Here is a 26,633-nt window from a genome sequence, read left to right as displayed (position 1 = left end):
TATGTGCAAATCAGCTTCCCAAAAAGGACATTTAAAAATTTTCTAGGCCGAGCGTGGTGGCTCATGCCTGTATTCCCAGCACTCTGGGAGGCCAAGGTGGGCAGATCACTTGAGGCCAGGAGTTCAAGACCAGCCTGGTCAAAACGGTGAAACCCCGTCTCTACTAAAAACACAAAAGTTATCCAGGCATGGTGACATGTGCCTGTTGTCCTAGCTACTTGGGAGGCTGAGGCAGGAGAATCACTTGAACCCAGTAGGTGGAGATTGCAGTGAGCCGAGAGGCACTGCAAGCCCCTCGTTTCTTCTCTGTTTGCAGTGGCAGGAGAAGGCCGCCTCCTCACAGAAGCACAAGAATTTGCATTCAGAGGTTTCAAGCTGAAAAGTGGGGATGGTGTAGAAGCTTTTTTTTTTTTTTTTTTTTTTTTTACGAAACCTCTATTTTTAATTATTATGCGCATGTTTATGGTGTACATGTGATGTTTTGATACAGGCATACAATGTGTAATCATCACATCAGGGTCATGGGAGGTATCCATCATTTCAAATATCTATCATATTTATCAGTCTTTTAGCTATTTTTAAATATACAATAAGTTGTTAACAATAGCTAATTCATAATCACAATAAGTCTGTCAGTAATAATGCTACCGAATACTAGATCTTATTTTTGTACCCATTAACCACGAGGCTGGGGCTGTTCATTAGCATTGCTGATAACTCTTGAATGCAGGCAAATGCTTGGAAGTTTCTTGGAGGTCCTGTCATCTGAAGAAGTCGGTGCTGTCTGCTGTAAAAGTCGTCTTTGTTGGGGAATTCTCGGGGCTTCTGACCCAGGTGGACACTCTCATACCTTGGAGGGGTGGTGGTGAAGCACGCATCCCCCCCATTCATGTCTTAATGAAAAGTTTGTGCTTGTTGCAACTCAGGGAAGCAAAACAGATCAGTGCAGTGTGATTCAACAGTGTGTTCTGTCCCGACAGGTGGGTTTGATCTGGACATCAAAGGCTGGGGCGGAGAGGATGTGCACCTTTATCGCAAGTATCTCCACAGCAACCTCATAGTGGTGCGGACGCCGGTGCGAGGACTCTTCCACCTCTGGCATGAGAAGCGATGCGTGGACGAGCTGACCCCCGAGCAGTACAAGATGTGCATGCAGTCCAAGGCCATGAACGAGGCATCCCACGGCCAGCTGGGCATGCTGGTGTTCAGGCATGAGATAGAGGCTCACCTTCGCAAACAGAAACAGAAGACAAGTAGCAAAAAAACATGAACTCCCAGAGACGGATTGTGGGAGACACTTTTTCTTTCCTTTTGCCATTACTGAAAGTGGCTGCAACAGAGAAAAGACTTCCATAAAGGACGACAAAAGAATTGGACTGATGGGTCAGAGACGAGAGAGCCTCCGATTTCTCTCTGTTGGGCTTTTTACAACAGAAATCAAAATCTCCGCTTTGCCTGCAAAAGTAACCCAGTTGCACCCTGTGAAGTGTCTGACAAAGGCAGAATGCTTGTGAGATTATAAGCCTAATGGTGTGGAGGTTTTGATGGTGTTTACAACAAACTGAGACCTATTGTTTTGTGTGCTCATTGAAATATTCATGATTTAAGAGCAGTTTTGTAAAAAATTCATTAGCATGAAAGGCCAGCATATTTCTCCTCATGTGAATGAGCCTATCAGCAGGGCTCTAGTTTCTAGGAATGCTAAAATATCAGAAGGCAGGAGAGGAGATAGGCTTATTATGATACTAGTGAGTACATTAAGTAAAATCAAATGGACCAGAAAAGAAACCGTAAATATCGTGTCATTTTTTTCCCAAGATTAACCAAAAATAATCTGCTTATCTTTTTGGTTGTCCTTTTAACGGTCTCCGTTTTTTTCTTTTATTTAAAAATGCACTTTTTTCCCCTTGTGAGTTATAGTCTGCTTATTTAATTACCACTTTGCAAGCCTTACAAGAGAGCACAAGTTAGCCTACATTTTTATATTTTTTAAGAAGATACTTTGAGATGCATTATGAGAACTTTCAGTTCAAAGCATCAAACTGATGCCATATCCAAGGACATTCCAAATGCTGATTCTGTCAGGCACTGAATGTCAGGCATTGAGACATAGGGAAGGAATGGTTTGTACTAATACAGACGTACAGATACTTTATCTGAAGAGTATTTTCGAAGAGGAGCAACTGAACACTGGAGGAAAAGAAAATGACACTTTCTCCTTTACAGAAAAGGAAACTCATTCAGACTGGTGATATCGCGATGTAGCTAAAAGTCAGAAACCACATTTTCTCCTCAGAAGTAGGGACCACTTTCTTACCTGTTTAAATAAACCAAAGTATACCGTGTGCACCAAACAATCTCTTTTCAAAGCAGGGTGCTCCTCCTGGCTTCTGGCTTCCATAAGAAGAAATGGAGAAAAATATACATATATATATTTTGTGAAAGATCAGTCCATCTGCCAGAATCTAGTGGGATGGAAGTTTTTGCTACATGTTATCCACCCCAGGCCAGGTGGAAGTAACTGAATTATTTTTTAAATTAAGCAGTTCTACTCGATCACCAAGATGCTTCTGAAAATTGCATTTTATTACCATTTCAAACTATTTTTTAAAAATAAATACAGTTAACATAGAGTGATTTCTTCATTCATGTGAAAATTATTAGCCAGCACCAGATGCATGAGCTAACTATCTCTTTGAGTCCTTGCTTCTGTTTGCCCACAGTAAACTCATTGTTTAAAAGCTTCAAGAACATTCAAGCTGTTGGTGTGTTAAAAAATGCATTGTATTGATTTCTACTGGTAGTTTATGAAATTTAATTAAAACACAGGCCATGAATGGAAGGTGGTATTGCACAGCTAATAAAATATGATTTGTGGATATGACTGCTTTGTGGAGTAAGAATGTCATTTTGTTTAGTTTTTGGAAATAGTATATTGTGCATGGACCATGGTTTCTCAGCCTTGGCACTGCTGACACGTTAGACTAGATAACTCTTTGCTGTGGAGGGCTGTCTTCTTTTTTTTTTTTTTGAGACGGAGTCTCGCTCTGTCGCCCAGGCTGGAGTGCAGTGGTGCAATCTCGGCTCACTGCAAGCTCCGCCTCCCGGGTTCACGCCATTCTCCTGCCTCAGCCTCCCGAGTAGCTGGGACTACAGGCGCCCGCCACTGCGCCCGGCTAATTTTTTGTATTTTTAGTAGAGATGGGGTTTCACCGTGGTCTCGATCTCCTGACCTCGTGATCCGCCCACCTCGGCCTCCCAAAGTGCTGGGATTACAGGCGTAAGCCACCGCGCCCGGCCTGGAGGGCTGTCTTCTATACTGTGGGATGTTTAACCATATCCAGAGCCTATACCCACTAGAGGCCAGGATCATCTCCCACCCAGTTTTGACAACCAGATTGTCTCCAGTCATGCTCAAATGTCCTCTGAGGGGAAATCACCCCTGGTTAAGAACCACTGGGCTAGAGGGAGAAGAGAACCATAATGAAAAACCTGAATTATTAATACATTAACTTGTCTGTTTTCATTAGAGAAAACTGAGAAATGATTTCCAAGGCCCCTTTCAACTCTGTGCTTAATATTGTCATGTGTGGCTGGGCACTGTGGTTAATGCCTGTAATCCCAGCACCTTGGGAGGCCAAAGTGGGAGGATCGCTTGAGCCTGGGAGTTTGAGACCAGCCTGGGCAACATAGTGAGACCCTGTCTCTACAAAAAAATATAAAATTAGGTGTGGTGGTACACACCTGTAGTCCCATATACTCAGGAGGCTGAGGTGGGAGGATCACTTGAGTCCAGGAGGTCAAGGCTGCAGTGGTGAGCCCTGATTGCACCACTGCACTCCAGCCTGGGTAACAGAGTGAGACCTGGTCTCAAATATATATATTTTTTTCTGTGCTCTGATGATACTAGTAACTTCAGGGCATGTGTTTGGCCTGTCTCTGCCATGGTTCTGATGGATTTGTGGTGAGTGCCCTTCATGCTCTTGTCCATATCCTCCCAGCGTAAGAAGGATGCGTGTCTAACAAGGCTGGCAGTGGCAATCCAATATTCTGACTGTGGAACTGGACAGGTCTAAGAGTCTCACAGGTGGTCCCATCCGGGCTGCACTCTGTGGGCTCATCAGCCATTTTTGTACCTGTTTAAATTTCATGTCACAGATGCCCAAGACAGTGGTGAAGAATTTTTTTCCTTTCCAACTTTTTAGAGGAGGTTCCTGTGCAGATTTGTCACGTGGGTAGAATGTGTGTTGCTGGGGTCTGGTGTGCAGATTCTTCGGTCACCCAGGTAATAAGTGCAGCACGTATTTTTCAATCCTCGCTCTCCTCCCACAGTCCACCCTCAAGTAGGCCCCGGTGTCTTTTGTTCCCTTCTTTGTGTTCATGGGTTCTTAGCATTTAGCTCCCACTTGTAAGTGAGAACTTGCAGTGTTTGGTTTTCTGTTCTTGTGTTGATTCGTTGAGGAGAATAGTCTCCTGTTCCATCCATGTTGCTGCAAAATACATTATTTTCTTCTTTTTTATGGCTGTGTAGTTAAGAATTAAGAATTGGGGTTTAAAGTTGTGGAGAGGAGCTGATGAGGAGATGGAACAGGATAATATTCAACTACGGTATTTCTTTTTCAAAGCTTATTCAGGTAAAACAGTTTTATCAAAGGGTAGAGGCCCTCTTTAGCAACATGCTAGTGGAGAATACCCCCCTTTGCCTGCCCAAGACATACAGAAAAGAAGGATTGTAGAAGGTCCCACGAAAACATTAGAATTAGGAGGCTGGAATTTAAACTTAGCAAAGGAAAGCAGTATCGGAACAGCGGTTTCAAGAACCCAGTCACGTCGCACATTCTCAAGGATGCTGCTGAGAAAACAGTGAGTCTTGGGCTTGCCTAAGGCCCCTTCCAACTCTGCATGCTCTCTCTGTTCCTATCCCTAAATTGTCCAGTGACCAGCACAGGTTATCTTACTGAGCTGGGCTTTCTAATACACTGGAGGTCTCTTCCAGGCAGTGGTGTACTGGTACAGCCTCGTGGGAGCCAGTTTTGAGTATTTCTTCCCAGTCCTCACTCCGTGTTGACAGGATGGTAGCTTGAAATCCATCACGGTGGAAGTATTTACACCATGGAAACTGGCAATTGGCAAATGCTGCCAATCAGCCATCCTTACCACCTCTGGGCCCATAGGCCTGGCCCATTGTTAAATTATATCCACACATCATTGCCTCTAAGTGACATACCTGGGCTACCTGGGCTGTTTTCTCTGCAGTGATCTACTTCCTAGCCCCTCTTTGTATTTATAAATTTGGTTGACCGCCCCTTTCCACATCACTGATGAAGATCAGGCCTAGGAAAATAGCTACCCGGAATCTAATTTTAGTAATGTTTTTGTTTCAGGAAAAATCATCTTATCTAATTTTACATAATAGAGGTTCAGCGCAGTAGAGTAGTTGATATCATGGCTTTTCCAGCCAGACAACCTGGGTTCAGATTCCAGTTATTTTATTTGCAGTTTACAGGATCTTAAAGGGGTTGCTAGATGTCTCCATACCTTGATGTCCTCATTCAGGGTGATGGATTCAATCCTTGTGTATCATGCAGTAGTTTTAAAGATTAAATAGGTTCATACGTATGAAGCACTTAGGAAACATCAGGCACACGGTAGGTGTTGTTAGTATTCAGCAGACAATTCCTCATGTACAACTGTGTATCTGGCAGTGTCTGTTAAGCTTCTCGGTATGCCCAGTGCTGCTTGAATATAATCAGATGGCTATTATAGGCAATACAGTAAAGATGATGAAGCCGTCATGTACACTGTTGTTCTTTTTGTCATTCTCAAAACTTAATCTATCCGAAGGAGAAGGGTTACTAGGAGTGTGAAATTTAATGGGTAATTTCTACCTTACATTCCACGCTCAGTAGTATGGAGTTGATACCCTCCTAGGGAGCTGAGAGACTTTACAGGTTTTTTAAGTCAGGAGCATAGCTAGGAACCTTATGTTCATTACTTCAAACTTCTAAGCTAGATAATATCATTACTTGGATTTTCCAGGTGCAGAGAATGAGGATCAGAAATGTTGAAGAGTTTGCCCAGAGATCCAGCCAGCAAATAGCCAGCTTCAGGGCTGATAGGACCGTCATTGTCCCTGACCATGACCCGTCACATGGCCAGCTCCAGATGGATTGGAAGGTCTGCGGGAACTAGCTTTGGCCTAGGGTAAGTCGCCAGCCTGTTGTTTTTGATTCTCGCTTCTCACCATTTCTCTGCTCTCTAGTCCCACCTGAGAAATCACGTAACAAGGAAAGAAACCTTGCTAACACAGGGATGGAGGAACAGCTAAGGCATCTGACCACCCCCCTCCAGCCACTGTGCAATGACCGGCAGTGTTAGGACTCCACATGGGATCAAAGCCTCTCATGCAGGATTCCAACGTGTTACATTGAAAGAGTGATGGCCGGGCGCGGTGGCTCACGCCTGTAATCCCAACACTTTGGGAGGCCAAGGCGGGTGGATCATGAGGTCAGGAGTTCAAGACCAGCCTGGCCAAGATGGTGAAACCCCGTCTCTACTGAAAATACAAAAGAGTTAGCCAGGCTTGGTGGTGGGTGCCTGTAATCCCAGCTACTTGGGAGGCTGAGGCAGAGAATTGCTTGAACCTGGGAGGCAAAGGTTGCTGTGAGCTGAGATTGCGCCACTGCACTCCAGCCTGGGTGACAGAGTGAGACTCCATCTCAAAAAAAAAAAAAAAAAAAAAAAAAAAGAGAAAAAATGATTTGAGTAGGAGGGGACAGCAGGTGGGAATACTTGCTTTTTTAAAAAAAGACTTGATAACTGTTTGTGAGAATTGCTGATAAGAGACAATGACCTTGGGCAGTTTCTTAGCAGGGCAGGGGTGTTTTACTCCCCACACACATCAAATGACTGGCATCTTTGTGTGATCCATATTCTGATTAGCTTTATATTTTAATTCAAAGCTGTTTCTCCTGGTAGGGCTCCATGCTTTGCTGTTGCTGCCAAAAACTATGGGGATGGTGCCAGTTGGTTGGGGGGTTTTGATGGTAGTTTTTTCCAACACACAGAATATGTTCTTTCCTGTCAGCAGAGGTGCCTTTCAAACTGTGCATTACTGATCCTTTGAACATGCCCTCTGGAGTAGTCACCCCGAGTGTCTCCTCGGCTGTGTCTGGCATGTCTGCTATTCTAGCAAGAAGGTGGACAGAACCATAGGGGAGGAGGGGCAGGGCAGGGCCGCCTTGGGGAAGGTCACAGCCTGGGAAGGGCGGGCGTTGCTCTGGGGAGAGAAGTAGGGCTGTGCTCCTTCAAGACCCTTCTCCAGCCTCCACAGTGGCCCCAGGGACTCAGTGAGGGCCAGCCATCCATGGCAGCCTCTGTCCGGGACTCACCGGGCACAGAGTGAGCCGACTCTCTGCAGGTCAACTGGCAAATGAATGTGTTGTGTGGTTCGTCATTATATACCTTACTCTTCAGAAGTTTCCCCTTCCTTCTTAAAATTGATCCCAGAAATTCTAGGAAACAAGGGTGGGGGATAAACAGCCCGGTGGTCACATAAACTGAGTTGGCAAAGGGGAAGGCTGGAGTGCAAGGATCCTGGCTTTGTTGGACTCATAATTCACTAGGAAAAGGAAAATGCAATTACCCAATTACTATTTATGGAGAGCTGGCTTTCTTTTCTCTCTTTTTTTTTTTTCTTTATAAAGACAGGGTCTCACTCTGTCGCCCGGGCTGGAGTGCATTGGTACAATCATAGCTCACTGTGGCCTCGAACTCTTGGGCTCGAGTGATCCTGTGGCTTCAACTTCCTGAGTAGCTGGGACTACAGGCACATGCCAACCACACCTGGCTAATTTTTGTATGTTTTGTAGAGATGGGGTCTCACTATGTGGGCCAGGTGGGTCTCAAAATCCTGGGCTCAAATGATCTTCCTGTGTCAGCTTCCCAAGGAGCAGGGATTTCAGGTATAAGCCACCATGCTGGGCCCATGGAGCGCTTACTCTATGCCAGATATTTAACGTATTTCTTTCCTAATCGTCAGAACCCAGGTGACTTTAGTAACAACTGTCTGAGAAATGAAACTGAAGCTCAGACAGGCTTAGTTACTGTTTTTCTTTAACGACTCCACACAGCTAGTTATGGTATAGCCAGGACCGCACCTCAAACCTGCTGGGCCTGCTCTCTACTATATTGAGCAGCCTGATTATCAAATAATGTGTTTTTACCACAATTAAAACAGGGTACTTTTATCATTTAAGCTTCCTGACAATTGTCAGTCTGGGGAAGCAGTGGGAAGCCTGAAGATCTTTGCATAGGGAGAGAAGGTAGGATGGGAAGTAGCTAGACATGTAAAAGTGGTACTAAAATCCACCTGGAGGCAGTGAAGTGCAGAATTAACATTGCTGAAAATTTAATCACTGATGGGAAAAGGACAGATGCAAGAGCTCTCCTAAAATACAACAGAAAACAAGGGAGAGATGAAAACCATGGGGGTGAGAATACCAAATGAAAAGCAAAGAAAAATCCAACATTTATAGCTATTCCCAAGGAAGAGAAAAGCTAAATTTAAACAGATTATTTAAAGATACAGTCGTTGAAAACGTATATTCTAAAACAAAACAAAACAAACCCTGTGAATTGCAGCCTGAAAGGAAAGCATTTACCACGTTCTGGATAAATATGAAAGCAAAGAGGCCCCATGGAAACATATCCATGCATAACCCATGCATTTGTGTCTTCTCTCACCAAATAGCAGGAGCCCCAAAATATGTATGTGTGGGCCATAAAACATGTTAGAACTCCAGTGCATTAAGAAAACTGCCTTGGGCCGGGCGCGGTGGCTCACGCCTGTAATCCCAGCACTTTGGGAGGCCGAGGCGGGCGGATCACGAGGTCAGGAGATCGAGACCATCCTGGCTAACATGGTGAAACCCCGTCTCTACTAAAAATACAAAAAATTAGCCGGGCGTGGTGGCGGGCGCCTGTAGTCCCAGCTACTCGGGAGGCTGAGGCAGGAGAATGGCGTGAATCCGGGAGGCGGAGCTTGCAGTGAGCTGAGATTGCGCCACTGCACTCCAGCCTGGGCGACAGAGCCAGACTCCGTCTCAAAAAAAAAAAAAAAAAGAAAACTGCCTTTACAAAAGGTGGCAGTTGCAAAACTTTAAGCCATGAATTTTTCTTTTTTTAATCTAAAAGCAGATTTCATGTCACATTAGCAAAGGATGCTTAATTCCAAAGCATTAGCTCAGATAGGCAATTTTGGGTGGAAATGTCCCGGAGGTATTTTTGGTGACCTGACTGACCATTGCCCATCTACTTTTTTCTTTCTCTGATCCTTTTTTTCCTAACTTGCCCTGTGTTTTCTCCATTTTTAGGGTAAGCTTTGGGCCAGAAAGCACCTTTTTTTTTTTTTTTAGACGGACTTTTGCTCTGTCACCAGGCTGGAGTGCAGTGGTCTCGGCTCACTGCAACCTCCGACTCACTGCAACCTCTGACTCCCAAGCTATCTATCTCCTGCCTCAGCCTCCTGAGTAGCTGGGATTACAGGCATGTGCCACCAAGCCCAGCTAATTTTTTTTTTTTTTTTTTAGTAGAGACGGGGTTTCACCATGTTGGCCAGGATAGTCCCGATCTCCTGACCTCGTGATCCACCTGCCTTGGCCTCCCAAAATACTGGGATTACAGGCATGAGCCACCGTGCCCAGCCAGAAAACACTGTTTGAGACTGACTAGCACTGCTGGTGACACTCAGAGCCAAGTGACCTTCCTTGTGCATCCTACTGCAGCAGGGTAGGGCAGGAGGCCAGAAGCAGGGCCCTTGCAAGTGACCTGATGGGTCTGTGAGCATCTGGCAATACGGTGGCAGCCAGAAAATCTTAAATTGACTGTGGGAGGGAGATTCCAGAATTGTGAGAGAGAAGAATCTAGATGGGCAGGAGTATTTGGCCACAGTCCCAGTGAGTCAGGGTCTGCAGACCAGAGCCCCTAGGCTTGAGAACCAGGACAGTAACATGAAGGCAGAATTCCTACACCCAGAAACCTTGCGCAGGCAGATCAAGTTGCTGGGCTTGCAGAGGCAACAGGAGGAGGAGACCAGGGTCAGAGTTTGGACATCTTCACCTTAGACCGTAACTCAGGGTAGCTGTAGGCAGGACAGAGACCACAGCACAGCTTGGATGACAGTTCAGGCCTCCTGAACCCCATTCAGTTGAATTCAGTTTCTGAAATCTGTAAAGCATTCTCCTTCCCTAAGAATTTCAAGTATCATTCATGCCATCGTATCATCCAACACTGGACAGTGTATTCCTCTATCAGCAACCAACAGGATCAACTAGTCCGGAACCCACATCTGCTCCCCTTTGTAATATTGGGTTAATTCAGTTGGGCGACTTCCTGTTTCCTAAATCTTCCTTTAATAGGATGTTGCTTTGTATAGTTATATCTGGATATGGCCACACTTATTTCCTACAAGATAGATAACTGCAGGCACAGGGGGGGTACTGGATACTGGATTTTTTTTCCCCTGTACATAGTCTTGCTCTGTAGCCCAGACTGGAGTACAGTGGTGTGATCTCGGCTCACTGCAACTTTCACCTCCCAGGTTCAAGCAATTCTCCTGCCTCAGCCTCCTGAGTAGCTGAGATTACAGGTGCACGCCACCATCCCTTGCTAATTTTTGTATTTTGCGTAAGGATGGGGTTTCACCATGTTGGCCAGGCTGGTCTTGAACTCCTGACCTCATGATCCACCCACTTTGGCCTCCCAAAGTGCTGGGATTGCAGGCATGAGCCACTGCACCCGGCCAGTACTGGAATCTTAATGTCTTCCTAATTATTTGTGACAAGGGGGTACTTTCCATTCATTCCAGTGAGAAGCACTGGAACCTTAAAATTTCAGAATTGGATGAAAATAATAAAGCTCACCCAGTTAAATCATATTTTTTTGTTGTTCAGAAGCAAAAACTGAGGCTCAGAGACAAAACGTCCTGTCCAAGATTACACAGAAAATGGTGGGAAGAGATGATGAGAAGTTTCTCAATAATGCCATGACTGTTGAATCATAGGAACAAAAGCCAAGAGATGGATCCTTACAATAGTTGAACAATATAAACCACATGGAACATTTCAAGAAAGAGTTAAACAATGATCTGTGTTTAAAAGCTATCTCGACCTGGCATAGTGTCTTACATCTGTAATCCTGGCATAGTGTCTCACATCTGTAATCCTAGCACTTTGGGGAGGTTGAGGCAGGAGGATCACTTGAGGCCAGGAGTTTGAGGCTGAAGTGAGCTGTGATCGCACTACTACATGCCAGCCAGGGTGTCAGAACAAGACCCTGTCTCTAAAAATAATAATCACCATCATCTTTCTCATTCTCATTAGAACACACACGCCAACCATCCCATTCTGTGGCTACATTTTACAGTCAGTGAGTGCTGTACGCAACCAACAAGCTTATAACCACACTGCTGTATCATTCTGCTTTTATTAAAAGGCAGAGTAAAAGAGTGTTGACCTACAGAGTTAGGGCAGAGGTACTAGCCAATCTCCATCCTCCAAGAAAAATGATCTCTAGTGGCTCAGAGCCACCTCAGTCCCTGTCCAGAGGCCGTTCGCCTGACTGGGGCTGAACCAAGGTGGGTTGGGGGGTCCAGGAGGGCATAAGATTCCTGACGGGACGAATATGTGTCCCCTGACGGGATGAATATGTGTCCCAGGGCTAAACAGAACTGGCTGGAATGTTTTTCTTACCTCCCATTTCTACTTCATTATGAAAATGGTGGACTGGGCAGCAATGAATGGGTTGATCTTGTGTGTCAGGTTATGTAATTATGTAAACGACTGTATTAGCTTTCTGGGGCTATAATAACAAATCAGCATGAACTAAGCAGCTTAAAACAACAGAAATTTATTCTTCCAGTTCTGGAGTCTGGAATTCTGAAGTCAGGGCCATGCTTCCTTCTAAGGCTTGTGGGGAACCTGTCCCATGCCTCTCTGCTGGCTTCTGCTGGTGGCCGGAGATCCTTGGTGTCCCTTCCCTTCTGGCTGCATCACTCCAACCTGCCTCTTGTCCCCTGGTCTTCTTCCCACTGCATTTGTGTCTATTACCAAAACTCTCTCTTCTCCTAAGGATGTCATTGGATTTGGGGCCTACCCTAATCCAATGTGACCTCATCTTGACTGTATCTGCAAAGACCCTATTTCCAAACAAGGTCACATTCACGGGGATAGGGGGTTAAGACTTCACCATATATTTTGGGGGAACACAATTCAACCACAGGTAGCATCCACACAGCCTGCTTATTCTGTTCTTGTCTAAGCACTTCTGATAAAAAATACAAAAATACATGTACAGATGCTTTATCCTTTTGGTGCACTATAGAGTATATCCAGGGGAGGCCAGGCCAGCCCTGGCCCCATTCTCCAGAACAAGGAAACAAACTCAGCGATGTTTGCTCACTTTCCTGCAGGTCCATCTGTATTTTTATGCATGTTAAGCCTCTCATCCTACGTTTTAAAACTTCTCATTCCATTTACATTCATGACTTCTGTTTTTCTATGTCTCTCATATCCTGGTTCCAACATTTACAATAAGTGAGGTGTGTTTTAAGCATCATCTCAGCCAGGAAAGGCTTTTGCTACCATTCCAAAGCCAACATGAAACTTCGAAACTTCATGTCAACAGGCCCCTGAAACCTCTTGAGATGATACAGAGGGAGTGCAGGGGTCATATGACAGTTCACAAAGATACTCGTTTTCAAGTACACCTTAATTTCTAAAAGGTTTCCATTTCTTCGTTTGTTTTATTTTATGTACATCATTAAGGTCATAACCTTCATGACAGGTACTTGCTGAAATTGAGACTCTTCTCCCTTTTGAGCAGAGGTCATTTTCTCTTGACATTGAATTCCAGTATTTGTGCAGAAAAGAGCTGTCAATGAGGACTCCATGGATACTTTCAGTTGATCAATATTGGCTCGGCTGCAGGGTGATTTTGGCTTCACACATAAATGTTGCAGTGGTGTTTGTCCAGGGGAAAGCCCCTTGGAGGCTGTAGGATGACCCTGATGGAGGCTGTCACTCAAACAGCTCCAGGTAGTCAGGCAGCTGGTCCTGCTGACCACAGGGATAGAGGAGGAGCTCCTTCCCCAGGGAAGTGATGGGTTCCTCCTGTCAATCAGAACGCACGGGGTCAGATAGTGTAAGTAGTAACCACATGCTCTTCCTGCTTCCTCAGAGGACATCACTAGCTGCCTACTCATGATTTATACAAAGCTTTTGTGGTTTATGGTCATCTTAAAAGGCATTTTTCTTATCTACATTTGGCCAGGTACTCTCTTTCCCTTCAGGGCTTGAATTCTAACTTAAGTCTGTTCTCATAGGTCAGGGGTCCCCAACCCCAGGGCCATGGACCAGTACCAGGCTGTGGCCTGTTAGAACTGGGCTGTATAGCAGGAGGTGAGCAGTGGAGTGAAGCTTCATCTGCATTTACATCTGCTCCCTGTCATTCACATTATCGCCTGAGCTCTGCCTCCTGTCAGATCAGTGGCAGCATTAGATTCTCATAGGAACACAAACCTTATTGGGAACTGTGCATGTGAGGGATCTCGGTTGTGCGCTCCTTAGGAAAATCTAATGCCTGATGATCTGTCACAGTCCCCATCACCTCCAGATGGGACTGCCTAGTTGCAGGAAAACAAGTTCGGGGCTCCCACTGATTCTACACTGTGTTGAACTGTATAATTATTTCATTATATATAACAATGTAATAATAAAATGTGCAATCAATGTAATGTGCTTAAATCCTCCTGAAACCATCCCCCAACACCGAGTCCATGGAGAAATTGTCATCCAGGAAACTGGTGTCACAAAGTTTGGGGATTGCTGTCATACGTGATCCATGTGGGTACAGCTTTTATTTTTTCGTTTTAGCATTTCCTGTATTTCTCTGCCCCATTGGGGTTCCCTGAGTATTTAAGGAAGAACAAGGTTCTAAGATAAATGAAATGTGATTAACAATCCTGATTATCGGGAAGAATTATCAAAGACAAGCCCCCACCCCCGCCCCCTCCCCAGTACTTGTCTCAGTCCTTTTCTTTGTAATTGTCATTCATTGTTAGAGCTGCTACAGGACGGTAACTCAGAAGGCACATTAAGTTTATGCATTGCTTCACCTTGTGATATTCCACCAAATCCGCCAAGGTGGCATGCTGCAGCTGGTCCACGCCCAGGAAGCTGTAGGCGTCTGCAGAGGCATCGATGAGGAAATGTTTACAGCCGTCCTCCGACAGATGGGACAGGGCATAGCCTTTGATCCTTTCACTGACTCGGATGAGAAAACTGCCAGGCATGCCTGTGCTCAGAAGAAGTTCATTTGCTTTCTTGAGTGTGAGAATTCCTGTGGCAAAGCAAAAAAAAGGCAGGTATTTCAGCCAAATCATTCCAGAAAATCCCCTCTGTTAAATCCAGCTGCATGGATATAGAGTCAATGATGCCTAAATAAGACACAATAAGAGCAATTTTAAGTCTGTTTTGGGCTTCTTAGGAATACGGAATATTCTTCTGGTATTTGCTAATTAGACATGAACAGGTTATAGAGGCAAACTGTATAAAAATCATGTATAGAGGTATACATGAGAGCTTAAATGTCAACCTTAAAAGAAGAATATATTTCTGGGCCAGGCGTGGTGGCTCACGCCTGTAATCCCAGCACTTTGGGAGGCCGAGGTGGGTGGATCACGAGGTCAGGAGATCGAGACCATCCTGACTAATACGGTGAAACCCCATCTCTACTAAAAATACAAAAAATTAGCTGGGCGTGGTGGCGAGCACCTGTAGTCCCAGCTACTCAGGAGGCTGAGGCAGGAGAAGCTACTCAGGAGGCTGAGGCAGGAAAATGGCATGAACCAGAATGGCGTGAACCCAGGAAACGGAGCTTGCAGTGAGCCCAGATCATGCCACTGCACTCCCTCCAGCCTGGGCGACAGAGCAAGACTCCATCTCAAAAAAAAAAAAAAAAAAAAAAAGGAATATATTTCTACTTATACACCCATTTAGAGCAACACATAGGTGTTAGACGGTTTATAAGGGTCTAACAGAATGCCTTGATGGTCATCCTGGGAATGTTAGATCTGGGAGGGGATTTAAAGATACTCTCCCTAGCCTACCTCAGTTTACCAACAAGGACTCAATGGCCTGGGGAGTGATTTGACTTGGTCTAGGACAGTGGTTCTCAACCACTCGGACAAAGGTGTCCGAGAGACATCTTTGGTTGTCATGGATGGAGGATGGGGGTAGAGGCCAGGGATGTTGCTAAACAGCCTATGAGACACAGAACAGCCCCACACTGCAGAGAATTATCCAGCCCCAGATAGCAGTAGTGCTGAAATGGAGACTCCCTGGTGTGGGAGGCTCAGTAATTTAGTGACAGAGCCAAGTCAGACTCAGTTCTATAAAGTACCTTAGCCTGTAGCTATTGCTAAATGACACTACACTGGCATTTAAAGGAATAAAACTATACGTGTGTCTTTCTATACACATATGAAGTTATATATAGACATAGCTTAGATGCCTCAGGAATTCACAGTCTTACTCCAGACCAGCCTTTTCCCCAGTTAGTCCAAACTCATGAGGTCTGACTCATGTTCCAAATTTTTTATTCCCATCATAATCCATCGATGAATAGATAATGCTGTAAAACTCACAGAGCAGAAACGCATCTTGGAAAGATGGGGAAGTCAATGAATTATTCAGTGAGCTGAGATCTGGGAGGGAGGAGCAGCGTTCTACACGTGCCCTTTTTCATTTCAGCAAAGCTCTCGCCTTCTCTTGTTGGCTCCCTGTTGATACTCAGTACCTTATTATCAGGAAAACAAAACAATAACAGAACCACCTCAGGAAAAGGCAATGAGCTGCCATAGCCCTTTTTTCTTGTTAGTACAGCTAATTGAGAAGTGAACTCTCTCCAGAGTAAAATAAAACCATGTCTGTTCTCTTTTCTGTAAACAGACCCTTGAATGACAGGAGGATTTTAAAAATTGTCTGTTTTCTTCTAGCCGAGATCATCCGACCAGACCTTCTCCTGCTTCCTATTTAGGAGAACACAGACCCCAGGTGTCCCACTGCAGAGTCCCAGTGTATGAAGGTCAACCCAGAGTGAGACCTCCAGGTAAGAGCTGGGAGTGGGTGAAAAGGCCAGTCTCCCCGACTTGCAGATAGTCAACATCCTCGAAACAGACCAGGGCCTTGCTCCTAGGGGCAGTGGCTCTATTACACTCATTCCCAGCAGATGACTGATGCACACGCATTGCACGTATCATGTCCAGTCGCTTTTCCACCCCTTCCCTGCTGAGACAGACCCACGGGACACTGCAGGTACCACGGACACAGAGAGCATCTTGGTTCAGATGCTCCGCTATCCACATGAGGTACTCAAATCATGGCTAAGTTCCAACAGATACGGGCTGCTCCTTCTGTTTGTCTATTTCCCCTTCCTAAGCATACCTGGTCCCATTGATAAATTACAAATGACAACCATACGTTGAAACAAGGCACCAGGTACCAGCCCATGCGGGGACTGCACATGGCAAATCTCTAAAGACACTGTATGAGACTGACTCCGAAACCCAGGGATGTTTTTCAATGACCCTGAAAAGTCTCCTTCAGAAACAAGGAGCCACGACTGGAGGAGAAGCAGCATCTTGGAAAAAGATCTCTCCCTCCTCCTAGGCTGACGGCTCACTATGAAATTCCAGGCTGTTTCAACAGATGGGGCAGGTGTTACAATTTATGACATCTGGAAATTATCCAGATGAATCTAGATTCCTAAAATTAAAGCTATTCTGGAAATTTATAACCAAACCTCGGCTAACTAAGGTCAAATTCCTTTTAAAATGAGGTCGTAGTGACTGTAACTGAAACTTTCCAAAAGCCACTTAGCCTTACGCATAGATCTTGGTGCCATCTAATCTCCTGGGACACCAGGAACCAATCAAACGTGTTGATGGCAAAGCACAGGTCATAGTGGAGACTCCTTGTACACCATGGGACAGAGGGCAGGTTCCAAAGGGCAGTGCCCTGGAGACTAGGCTTTGAATGATCCAAGTGGTAGTTTGTCTTTGCTTTTTTTGCTTTGTAAGAGGATTACTATTCCTTAATAGCAAACTGGCTTGGTGCAGCTAAATACACAGGTCAATGTACAGTTTGTCATGAATCCATCAGGGGCACTGTGTGCATTTGGGGTGTCCTGGCTGTGATTACTGCCAAGCAATGAGGTTCATCTGCTGGGATAGGGAATTCTTGAGCACAAAACCAAAATCTAATGTTAGACGTTGATTACTGAGGACTTATTCCACGTTTTCTTTTTTTTAAACAGTCACTCAAGCTGCAGTGCAGTGGTGCGATCTCGGCTCACTGCAACTTCTGACTCCTGGGTTCAAGCGATTCTCATGCCTTAGCCTCCTGTGTAGCTGGGATTACAGGAGCCCACTACCATGCCCAGCTAATTTTTGTATTTTTAGCAGAGATAGGGTTTTACCATGTTGGCCAGGCAGGTCTCAAACTCCTGGCCTCAAATGATCTGCCCACCTCGGCCTCCCAAAGTGCTGGGATGATAGGCGTGAGCCACCGCACCCAGCCTCAGTCAACCTAATGGTACTTGTCCCCTACGTTGCCCTTTGCACAACTCTAAGAATTCTGAAGCAGGGGTCTTCATCCCAGCCCCTAAAGGCTATGACACATTGGTGCTGCTTCCCTCTGACCTGCCCTCTCCACACAGCTTAAAGAAACCAAATCTGATGTCATAGGAGGATTTCTGTGCTAGAGAAAAGCAGTAATTTTTGTTTTTTTAAGACAGGGTCTTACTCCATTGCCCAGGCTGGAGCGGTGTGGCATAATCTCAGCTCACTGCAGCCTCACCCTCCTGGGTACCTGGTCCTGGGTACCTGGGACTGCAAGCACGTGCCGCACCATGCCTGGCCAATTTTTGTAGAGATGGGGTTTCACCATGTTGCCCAGGTTGGAATATTTTAGGCTATCGGTTTAGTGACCTAGCTCTTCACCCAGGCAACAGTCTGTTGATTTTAGAGTTGAATCCAGGCCAGGACTGGCAGAACTCTGGCAGCCCACAAGAAAGTAGATGTCACTGCGTGAGGTCTGATGGGCAGTGTCTGGCCCTGAAGAGCCTGGGGCAGAGCAGGAACTGAAACTCCTGAGCCTACACCCTACACAACAGCACCAGCGCAAGGGTCCGGGTCCGTCGCAGCTGGAGGAGGTCCCACTCCTCTCTATGTGTGATAATGAAAATATTGCCACATGTGCTACTGAACTCTGAAATAGGGCTTGTGATTCATTTTGATGTGAAAAGCCACATGTGTTTAGGGGCTACCCTAACTGGACAGCATAGCTCTAAACCTCTCTAGAATAAACATTTTGCCCAGGAAAGGCCCCAGGGAAATATATTTGCATAGGAGATGGTAAACAGACCCAAGAGCCCAGAAGTAACTCAAACACCAGCAGGCTCTAGTTGGAAATCCAAGTGGCAGGGACTGCCCCACAGGGCAGTTCAATGGTATCTCTCTCCACAGCTTCCTCCTGGAAAACTCCTACTCACTCTGCAAGATTCAACTCCAGAACATGACGTGTCCTGATCCTAGTCTAGGCAGTCAGTCTCAGTTTCTCCCAGACCTGCTGAGCACCTGCTCCCACCTCCATCTGAGCACTCAAGTGGTCAGTGCAGGGTTTCACCTGTACTTACCTCCATCTGTGTACTCAGCTAGTTTTCACCTCCATCCAAGAATCCTCCAAGAATTCACAGAACCTTCTGCCATGACTGTCCTGCCCTCCCCCACTTCCATGTGAGCTCCTAGAGGCCAACTACTCCATCTTATTTATTTTTACACACTCAGCACCTGCCACTTAGAAGATGACCGAAAAAGAGTTTAATGAATGCTTGTGTCTTATAATCAAGTCTGAAACTTCCTTCTGTGGGACACTTCCGTGCAGCCACTGCCTCTATTCTAAGAATTGTGATCACAGGGACAAGAGATGCATTTCATTTTTCTTTGAAGTGCCACGAGGTCTAATATTATTTGGGTACATCTGTACAACTTCCTGTGTCTGGAAAATGTGTTTAAAAATCAGATGAAAGATGGCCAAATAAAGTTTGTATCACCTCCTTTCATCCTCACCGCAACCCTACATAGATATATTGTTATTATCCTCAAATAATGGGTGAGAAAACTTGCAAACCCTGCTTAAGGTCATTTGGGTAGGTCAGGAGAAGCACTGGAATTGGACCCAGGCTGGCTGACCTCAGAGCCCCCGCTCTCACCCATTCTCTCAGACAGAACACCTGCTTTGCCCTGGCATACCACACTGTTCAATGTGCTTCCACTGCATTTTAGAGTTGTTTCCTCTAAAAAGCAGAGCTGATATTATCGTCATCTCTATTTTATAGATGAGGAAACTAACGCAGAAAAGGCAAGTGCCCAAGCTTGCAGGATTAGCAAATGACACTTCCAGGGCTCTTGTCACCTATTCTGGGGTTTTGCTTTTAACTCACTATGCTTTTTAACCCACTAGGCTCATGGAATTTTCCTGGAATGAGCCGAAAATAAAATGAGTCTTTATTTCACAAAGGGGTGTTCATTTCTCACCTTGGCAACTTAAAGAAGATGCATTTTTCATTGGTTACGTATGTGTAGTGTGCCTTGATGTGGGGACAGTGCATCATGGACTCTTCCAACCTCTGAGCTTAGCATTCATGCTGCTGAGGACTGAGAAGCTCCTTAATGAGTCAAGGATCAGAACTATTAGCGTTATTCATCCTCACTTTATTATCTTAAATGGCTAACACTTATTAACTAGGGCTTATTATGTGCCACACAGTTGTTCATGCTTTACAAATATTAACAACAAATTACATGCACGTATTGAGGCAGGAACAACCCTACTGATCTGCATTATACAGATCAGGGACAGAAGGACAGAGTCATGTGACTGCCTAAAGCCACACAGCTAATTAATGGGGAGACTCAGATTTGAAGCCAGGCACTGTGGCCCCAGGGACATGCTCTTAACCACTACTTATGTACTTACTTTCCCTTGGCATAAAGAAGTCAGGCATCATGATCTGGCTGTGTCAGAAGAAACTGTCCAGAAAGCATGTGATGGTACAAAAATAAAAAAGCATGTGCTGGCCATGGCCAGATGCCGTGTCTCATGCCCATAATCCCAGCACTTTGGGAGGCTGACGCGGGAGGATCACTTGAGACCAGGAGTTTGAGACTAGCCTGGGCAACATGGCAAGACAAGACCCCATCTCTACAAAGAACAACAAAAAGTATTAGCTGGGTGTAGTGGTATACACCTGCATTCCCAGCTTGGCAAGACCCCAACTCTACAAAGAACAACAAAAAGTATTAGCTGGGTGTGGTGGTATATACCTGCATTCGGTGGTATACACCTGCATTCCCAGCTTGGCAAGACCCCATCTCTACAAAGAACAACAAAAAGTATTAGCTGGGTGTAGTGGTATACACCTGCATTCCCAGCTTGGCAAGACCCCATCTCTACAAAGAACAACAAAAAGTATTAGCTGGGTGTAGTGGTATACACCTGCAATCCCAGCTTGGCAAGACCCCATCTCTACAAAGAACAACAAAAAGTATCATCTGGGTGTTGTGGTATACACCTGCATTCCCAGCTGCTCAGGAGCCTGAGGTGGGAGAATCACCTGAGCCCAGATAGTCAAGGCTGCAGTGAGTTGTGATCACGCCACTGCATTCCAACCTGAGTGACAGAGCAAGACCCTGTCTTTTTTTTTAAAAAAAGCATGTGATAACAAATGTTTGATGACAAACACATGGCTTTTAAAATACTAAACAGTAGAACCCCTTTTCTATTCAAAATTCCAAGTGAAACCCCCAAAGCAGACTCTCTCTTCTTAGGTTCTCACACACCCACTATACCTGCCCCTTGCCTCTGAGGCCCCTCTAGGCAACCTCAGGACTCCAAGAGCAGGACAGGGAACTACAAGGGTCCAGTCCTGGGCATGTGTAGTGGGAAGCCTGGGGCTCCCGGGCACAGCCACTGCCATCCTCTCATAGTGTCAGGATGAGGACTCAAGTGCATCATCTGCAAAAACACAAGTAAGAGCTTGGGGCTAATGGGCTATTCCCCACATGACTGGCAAACACAGTGACATTTTTGCAGGAAGCCTGCTGCACTAATTTATGAGAAAAGTCAGGTTCTTCCAGGAAAAAGACAGCATTACATAGAATGTTCTGCAGAAAAGCTAGCTCTTCCCAAATCCGAATTAATGTGTGTAGTTTTAGCCTCTTTGTTTCATCTTCTCCAGCTGCTTTACAATCTGAACAAATACTAGGCAATTTTATAGGTGGACCTTGGAGAATAATTTGGACAAAACGTGCTTTGCTTTAATGACATTAATGTAGGTGAAGCCTTCATGCGAAAAGGAGCCCTGCCCGGGAATGGACTTCCAGCTGTCCTTGTCTGCCACACACCGGCAGTGATATATGATTGTTGCTGGCCACAGCCTCTCCACGCCATAAAATGTGTGAGTCATCCACGTAAATGAGGCAGGATATATGTGTCATCTGAGGTTTAAGAACAAAAAGGCTTTGAGAAATCACATAAATAACTACTCTGTGCTCAGTGAAGACAGAAGCTTGAAAATCCCTTTGTGACAGGTGGGCAGAATATTGATAGCCCCACAATTAAGAAATCTCCATTCTTCAGCAAAATAGTAGAAGGACAGATGATCACTTAGGGGTAGTGACTCAGGTCTGCTAAGGTCTTAGACTGAAAGAAATTTTTGGAAGGCTCCATGAGCCCTTCTTAATGCAACCTATTCAGTGACATATGCTCTGTTGGGGGTGGTATCTGGTCCCCGTTTTGAAGGAGCTGTGCATGTCAAAACTGTCAGGAGTAGAAGAAGGGAAGTTGGGAGGAGTGGGACACAGGATTCCACCTTAAAACCATCTCTAGGGAACAACAATTCCAGAGAATACCTCTAAGAGGTTCAGAGTGACCCTCTGAAGAGTCAGTAGTAGGATGTATCAAAAAATGGAAGAAATCAAAATAGCTGAAGTGTGGCCAGGCATGGTGGCTCAGGCCAGTAATCCCAGCACTTTGGGAGGCCAAGGTGGGTGGATCACTTGAAGTCAGAAGTTCAAGACCAGCCTGGCCAACATGGTCTCTACTAAAAATACAAAACTTAGCACGGTGTGGTGGCCCATGCCTTGTAATTCCAACTACCTGGGAGGCAGAGGCAGGAGAATCATTTGAACCTGGGAGGTGGAAGCTACAGTGAGCTGAGATCGCATCACTGCACTCTAGCCTGGGTAGTGGAGCAAGACTCTGTCTCAGAAAAAAAAAAAAACAGCTGAAGTGTGAACTATATTGCTATCCCACCAAAGTAAAAAGGATGTGCTTGCTAAGTAGATTAAAATATAAAATACTGGGACCAAAGCACGAGGAGGGCAGGTTCAGTTGTATGCCATGACAGCAAAAGACAGCCACAAGAAACAAATCAAGATGGAAAGATTTCATCAACAGTCTAATTACATCCACATTTGAGTAAGAGTGTTCATTGAATTTCAGAGGAATAATGATCAACTATTGATACATAAAGCAAATATGTGAATTTTTGTCTAAATCATAAACTTGTTTATACACAGATTTCTTTTTACCCATCTTCCCACTCCCAGTCCCTGCCAGTTTCTGAGCTGCAATATATTGCTGTATTTTTAGCAGAAGTAGGAAAATGTTGATAGAATGAAGAAATGAACCTGTGGGTTTCTGGACAGAACTTCAGATCTCAATTTTATTTATTCTTTGGCCCTGTCTCAGGGAACTTTAAAAGCATGTTAGTGGGTAAAATGAATTATGTATCTACATACTTTGGAGACTCATAATCTGAAGACAGAATAACTGGGATGCCTCTTCAGTCAGCAGGATGCTAAATTTGGCCAGAAGGACTTTCCAACATTACTTACTTAGTTTACAAATATTACAGATTGTAAGGTCTTTCTTAATGTTGGAATCTGGCTATCAGATGCAAGAATGAAATGAATAAAACAAGGATTGCATGTGAAAGTCAAGACAGTCCGGAACTGAAAAAATGGGAGTTCAAGGACAATGGGATAAGAAGAGATAAAGGGTGACAAAATCAGGCAGACTTAAGCAATTACAATATTTAGAAGATCATAAATCTAGAAAATGGTAGCTATTCCTTTAGCAATGCTAAGACTCACCCCTGTCTCTTTGCACCATCCCTCCCAAACCCAAGCTCAACCTTAACCTGCAATGTCCTGGCAAACTTACCTAAAAAACTTCATTCTCTGTTGGTGAGGGTGTTGACCCTCTGTCCTTCCAAATTACTGTTGCCTTCTGAGGTGACCTCCTAGCTTTTAAAGACAGGCCCTAAATAAACACTTGTAGAAATAACATAGGGCAGTTTTTGCAGTAATTACAATCTATTTTACTGAAGTGCTGCTTAGTTACACTGTTACTCAAAATGATACGAAAAGAAAGGGGAACAGGAAAGATGAACTTAAACTGCACAAATCTGATAAACCAAAATAACAAACACCACCTATTAGGTACTGTTCTAAGCACTTTACATATTAGCTGATTTACTTTATAAAAACAACCCTATGACATAGATGTATTAGTATTATCCTCATTTTACAGAGAAGAAAATCCAACTCAAACCTAGGTAATCTAGTCATTACATTTTAAAAATCCCTCCCCCTTAATTTTTCCCCCCTTTTGGCAGCCAGACATTAAAGACTGGGACATTCAAAAATAATTGCATATATGGGGAAAATTATGACTATTCATGGCCATGTAAAGATACAGGCTAAAAAAGGAGCTGTGAAGACTGTAAGTTTATACCTCAGGCTGATCCTTGACATAGAGAAAGCCTATAACAATAAAAACAAAAAAAAATAGTAAACCTTCGGGAAGAGGAAGTATCAGATTCCCAGAGTTACCGCATTATTACATTCAAATACCCAGTTTTCAGCAAAAAGTCACAATGCATGAAAATAAAAAGGAAAATATGGCCCATTCAAAGGAAAACAAATCAGAAACTGTCACTGAAAAAGACCTGATGACAGATCTACTCAAAGACTTTACTTATGCACAAAATGTAAATATAAAGAGAAAACCTAAAATAATAAAAAAAAAAAACAAGAACAAATCCTAGAACTGAAAGTATAACTAAAATGAAAAATTCACTAGAGGAATTCACAGGCAGATTTAAGCAGGGAGAAGAAAGAATCACTGAACTTGAAGACAGGACAATGGACGTTACTGAGTTTGAGAAACAGAAAGAATAAAATGAAGAAAAGTGAACATAGCCTAAGAGACCTACGGAACAGCATCAAATGACCCAATATACGTTTTGTGGAACTATCAGAAGGAGAAGAAGGGGGCAGAGAGAGTATTTGAAGAAATAATGAAAACTTCCCAAATTTGATGAAAGACAATATAAACATCCAAGAAATTCAATGAAATCCAGGTGAGATGAACTTAAAGAGACCCACACTGACGCATAGTACAATCAAACTGTTAAAAGACAAAGATTGGCCAGGCATGGTGGCACATGCCTGTAGTCCCAGCTACTTGACAGGGCTGAGGCAGGCAGATTGCTTGAACCTGGGAGGTCGAGGCTGTAGTGAGTCAAGATCACGCCACTGTACTCCAGCAAGGGTGACAGAGTAAGACCCTGTCTCAAAAAAAAAAAAAAAAAGAATCTTCAAAGCAGCAAGAGAGAAAGGAGAAAAGCAACTCATCACATACCAGGGATAGTCAATAAGATTAGCCCCAGATTTCTCATCAGTAATTTTGGAGGACAGACAGCAGTGGGCCAATAAAGATGCTCCTTAACTTATCTTATGATGGCGTTACATGCTGATAAACCCAGCATAAGTTGAGAATATCATCAGTCAAAAATTGCACTTAATACACCTAACTTACTGAACATCATAATTTGCCTAGCCTACCTTAAACATGGTCAGAATATTTACATTACCCTACAGTTTGGCAAAATCATCTAACACAAAGACTATTTTATAAGCGTTGAATATCCCATGTAATTTATTGAATATTGTATTGAAAGTGAAAAACAGAATGGTTGAACAGGTACTTGAAGTATGGTTTTTACGGAATGTGTATCATGTTCACACCATCATAAGGTAGAAAAATCTTAAGTCAAACCATTGTAAGTTGAGCACTATCTGCATATTCAAAATACTAAAAGAAAAACAACTGTCAATCAAGAATCCTACTGATTCTTGATTCTTTTGGCCAATCCTGGCAAAATTGTCCTTTAAAAGTGAAGAGACAAATTAAGACATTTCTGGGTAAACAAAAGCTAAGGAAGTTTGTTACCACTAAACCTGCCATGCAAGAAATGTCCAAGGATGTTACATGGTGAAATGAAAGGATGCAGACAGTAACTCAAAGCCAAATAAAGAAAGAAGTAACTCAATAAAGGTAAATACATAGGCAATTATAAAAGCTAGTATTATAGTAACATGGTTACTATCAAAATTAATCCAGCAGCATATCAACAGGATTATATACCATACCAAGTAGGAGGAATGCAAGATGGTACAATATATGAAAATTGATCAATATAACACACCGTATTAACAGGACAAATGAAAAAAAAAATACATGCTCATCTCAATTAATGCAGAAAAAGCATCCGACAACATGCAATACCCTATCATGATAAAAACTCAGCAAACTAGGAAGAGAAGGACAGTCCCTCAACATAGTAAAGGCCATGTATGAAAAACCCACAGCAAACATCATAGTTATGTTGAATGACATTTCTTCTAACATCAGGAATAAGGCAGGGATGCCCACTTTTGCCATTTCTATTCAACTATTCCTGTAAGTTCTAGCTATAGCTGTTAGATAAAATAAATAAAAGGTATTCAAATTAGAAACGAAGAAGTAAAATTATCTCTGTTGTCAGATGATACAATCGTCTATGTAGAAAACCAGAAAGATTCCACAAAAAACTGTTAAAACTAATAAATGAATTAAGCAAAGTGGCAGGATACACAGACAACACACAAAAATCAGTTACATTTCTATACACTAACAATGAACACTCTGAGAAGGAAATTACAAATCAAATTCCATTTACATTATCATCAAAAAGAATACTTAGAAATTAACCAAGGAAGTGAAAGACTTATACAATAAAAACTATAAAACTTTGATGACTGGACACAATGGCTCATGCTTGTAATCCCAGAACTTTGGGAGGCTGAAGCAGGTGGATCACTTGAGGTCAGGAGTTCAAGACCAGCCTGGCCAACATAGTGAAATCCTGTCTACTAAAAATACAAAAATTAGCCAGGCATGATGGTGGTTGCCTTTAATTTCAGCTACTTGGGAGGCTGAGATGGGAGAATTGATCAAACTCGAGAGGTGGAGGTTGCAGTGAGCAAAGATCATACCACTGCACTTCAGCATTCCAGCCTAGGCAACAGAGCAAGACTCCGTCTAAAAAAAAAAACAACTACAAAACATGGCTGAGATAAAGAAGACATAAGTAAATAAAAACACATCCCATGTTCCTGGATTAGA

The 26,633-nt window shown here is 43.9% G+C and overlaps 2 protein-coding genes and 1 long non-coding RNA gene across 44 annotated transcripts in view; 2 read left to right on the top strand and 1 right to left on the bottom strand.

The window, feature by feature from the left end:
* CSGALNACT1 (chondroitin sulfate N-acetylgalactosaminyltransferase 1) overlaps positions 1-2,884 on the top strand; it is a 357,361-nt gene extending 354,477 nt beyond the window's left edge. For all 38 annotated transcript variants that reach the window (XM_055349096.2, XM_055349091.2, XM_063709119.1 and 35 more), the window contains one exon: positions 981-2,884. In XM_055349096.2, the coding sequence (XP_055205071.1) occupies positions 981-1,270 (290 nt within the window). In that variant the 3' untranslated portion in view covers positions 1,271-2,884. The remainder of the gene's footprint in view (positions 1-980) is intronic.
* Positions 2,885-4,005: 1,121 nt separating this feature from the next.
* Positions 4,006-19,195, top strand: LOC129524001 (uncharacterized). Of its 2 annotated transcripts, XR_008667656.2 has the most exons (4): positions 4,006-4,285; positions 6,040-6,204; positions 16,055-16,167; positions 18,584-19,195. It is a non-coding gene; the product is annotated as an uncharacterized lncRNA (long non-coding RNA). The 2 variants fall into 2 exon arrangements; XR_010134929.1 differs by having other exon boundaries at positions 4,006-6,204; positions 18,584-19,183.
* The window catches only part of SH2D4A (SH2 domain containing 4A), an 82,541-nt gene continuing 67,373 nt past the window's right edge, over positions 11,466-26,633 (bottom strand). For all 4 annotated transcript variants that reach the window (XM_055348187.2, XM_063709121.1, XM_031014044.3 and 1 more), the window contains 2 exons: positions 14,174-14,397; positions 11,466-13,169 (listed from right to left, as the gene is read on the bottom strand). In XM_055348187.2, coding sequence (XP_055204162.2) covers positions 13,077-13,169; positions 14,174-14,397 — 317 coding nt within the window. In that variant the 3' untranslated portion in view covers positions 11,466-13,076. The remainder of the gene's footprint in view (positions 13,170-14,173; positions 14,398-26,633) is intronic.

This window comes from Gorilla gorilla, chromosome 7 (assembly GCF_029281585.2).
Source record: "Gorilla gorilla gorilla isolate KB3781 chromosome 7, NHGRI_mGorGor1-v2.1_pri, whole genome shotgun sequence".
NCBI lineage: Eukaryota > Metazoa > Chordata > Mammalia > Primates > Hominidae > Gorilla > Gorilla gorilla.
This window is presented reverse-complemented; position numbering and strand designations above follow the sequence as displayed.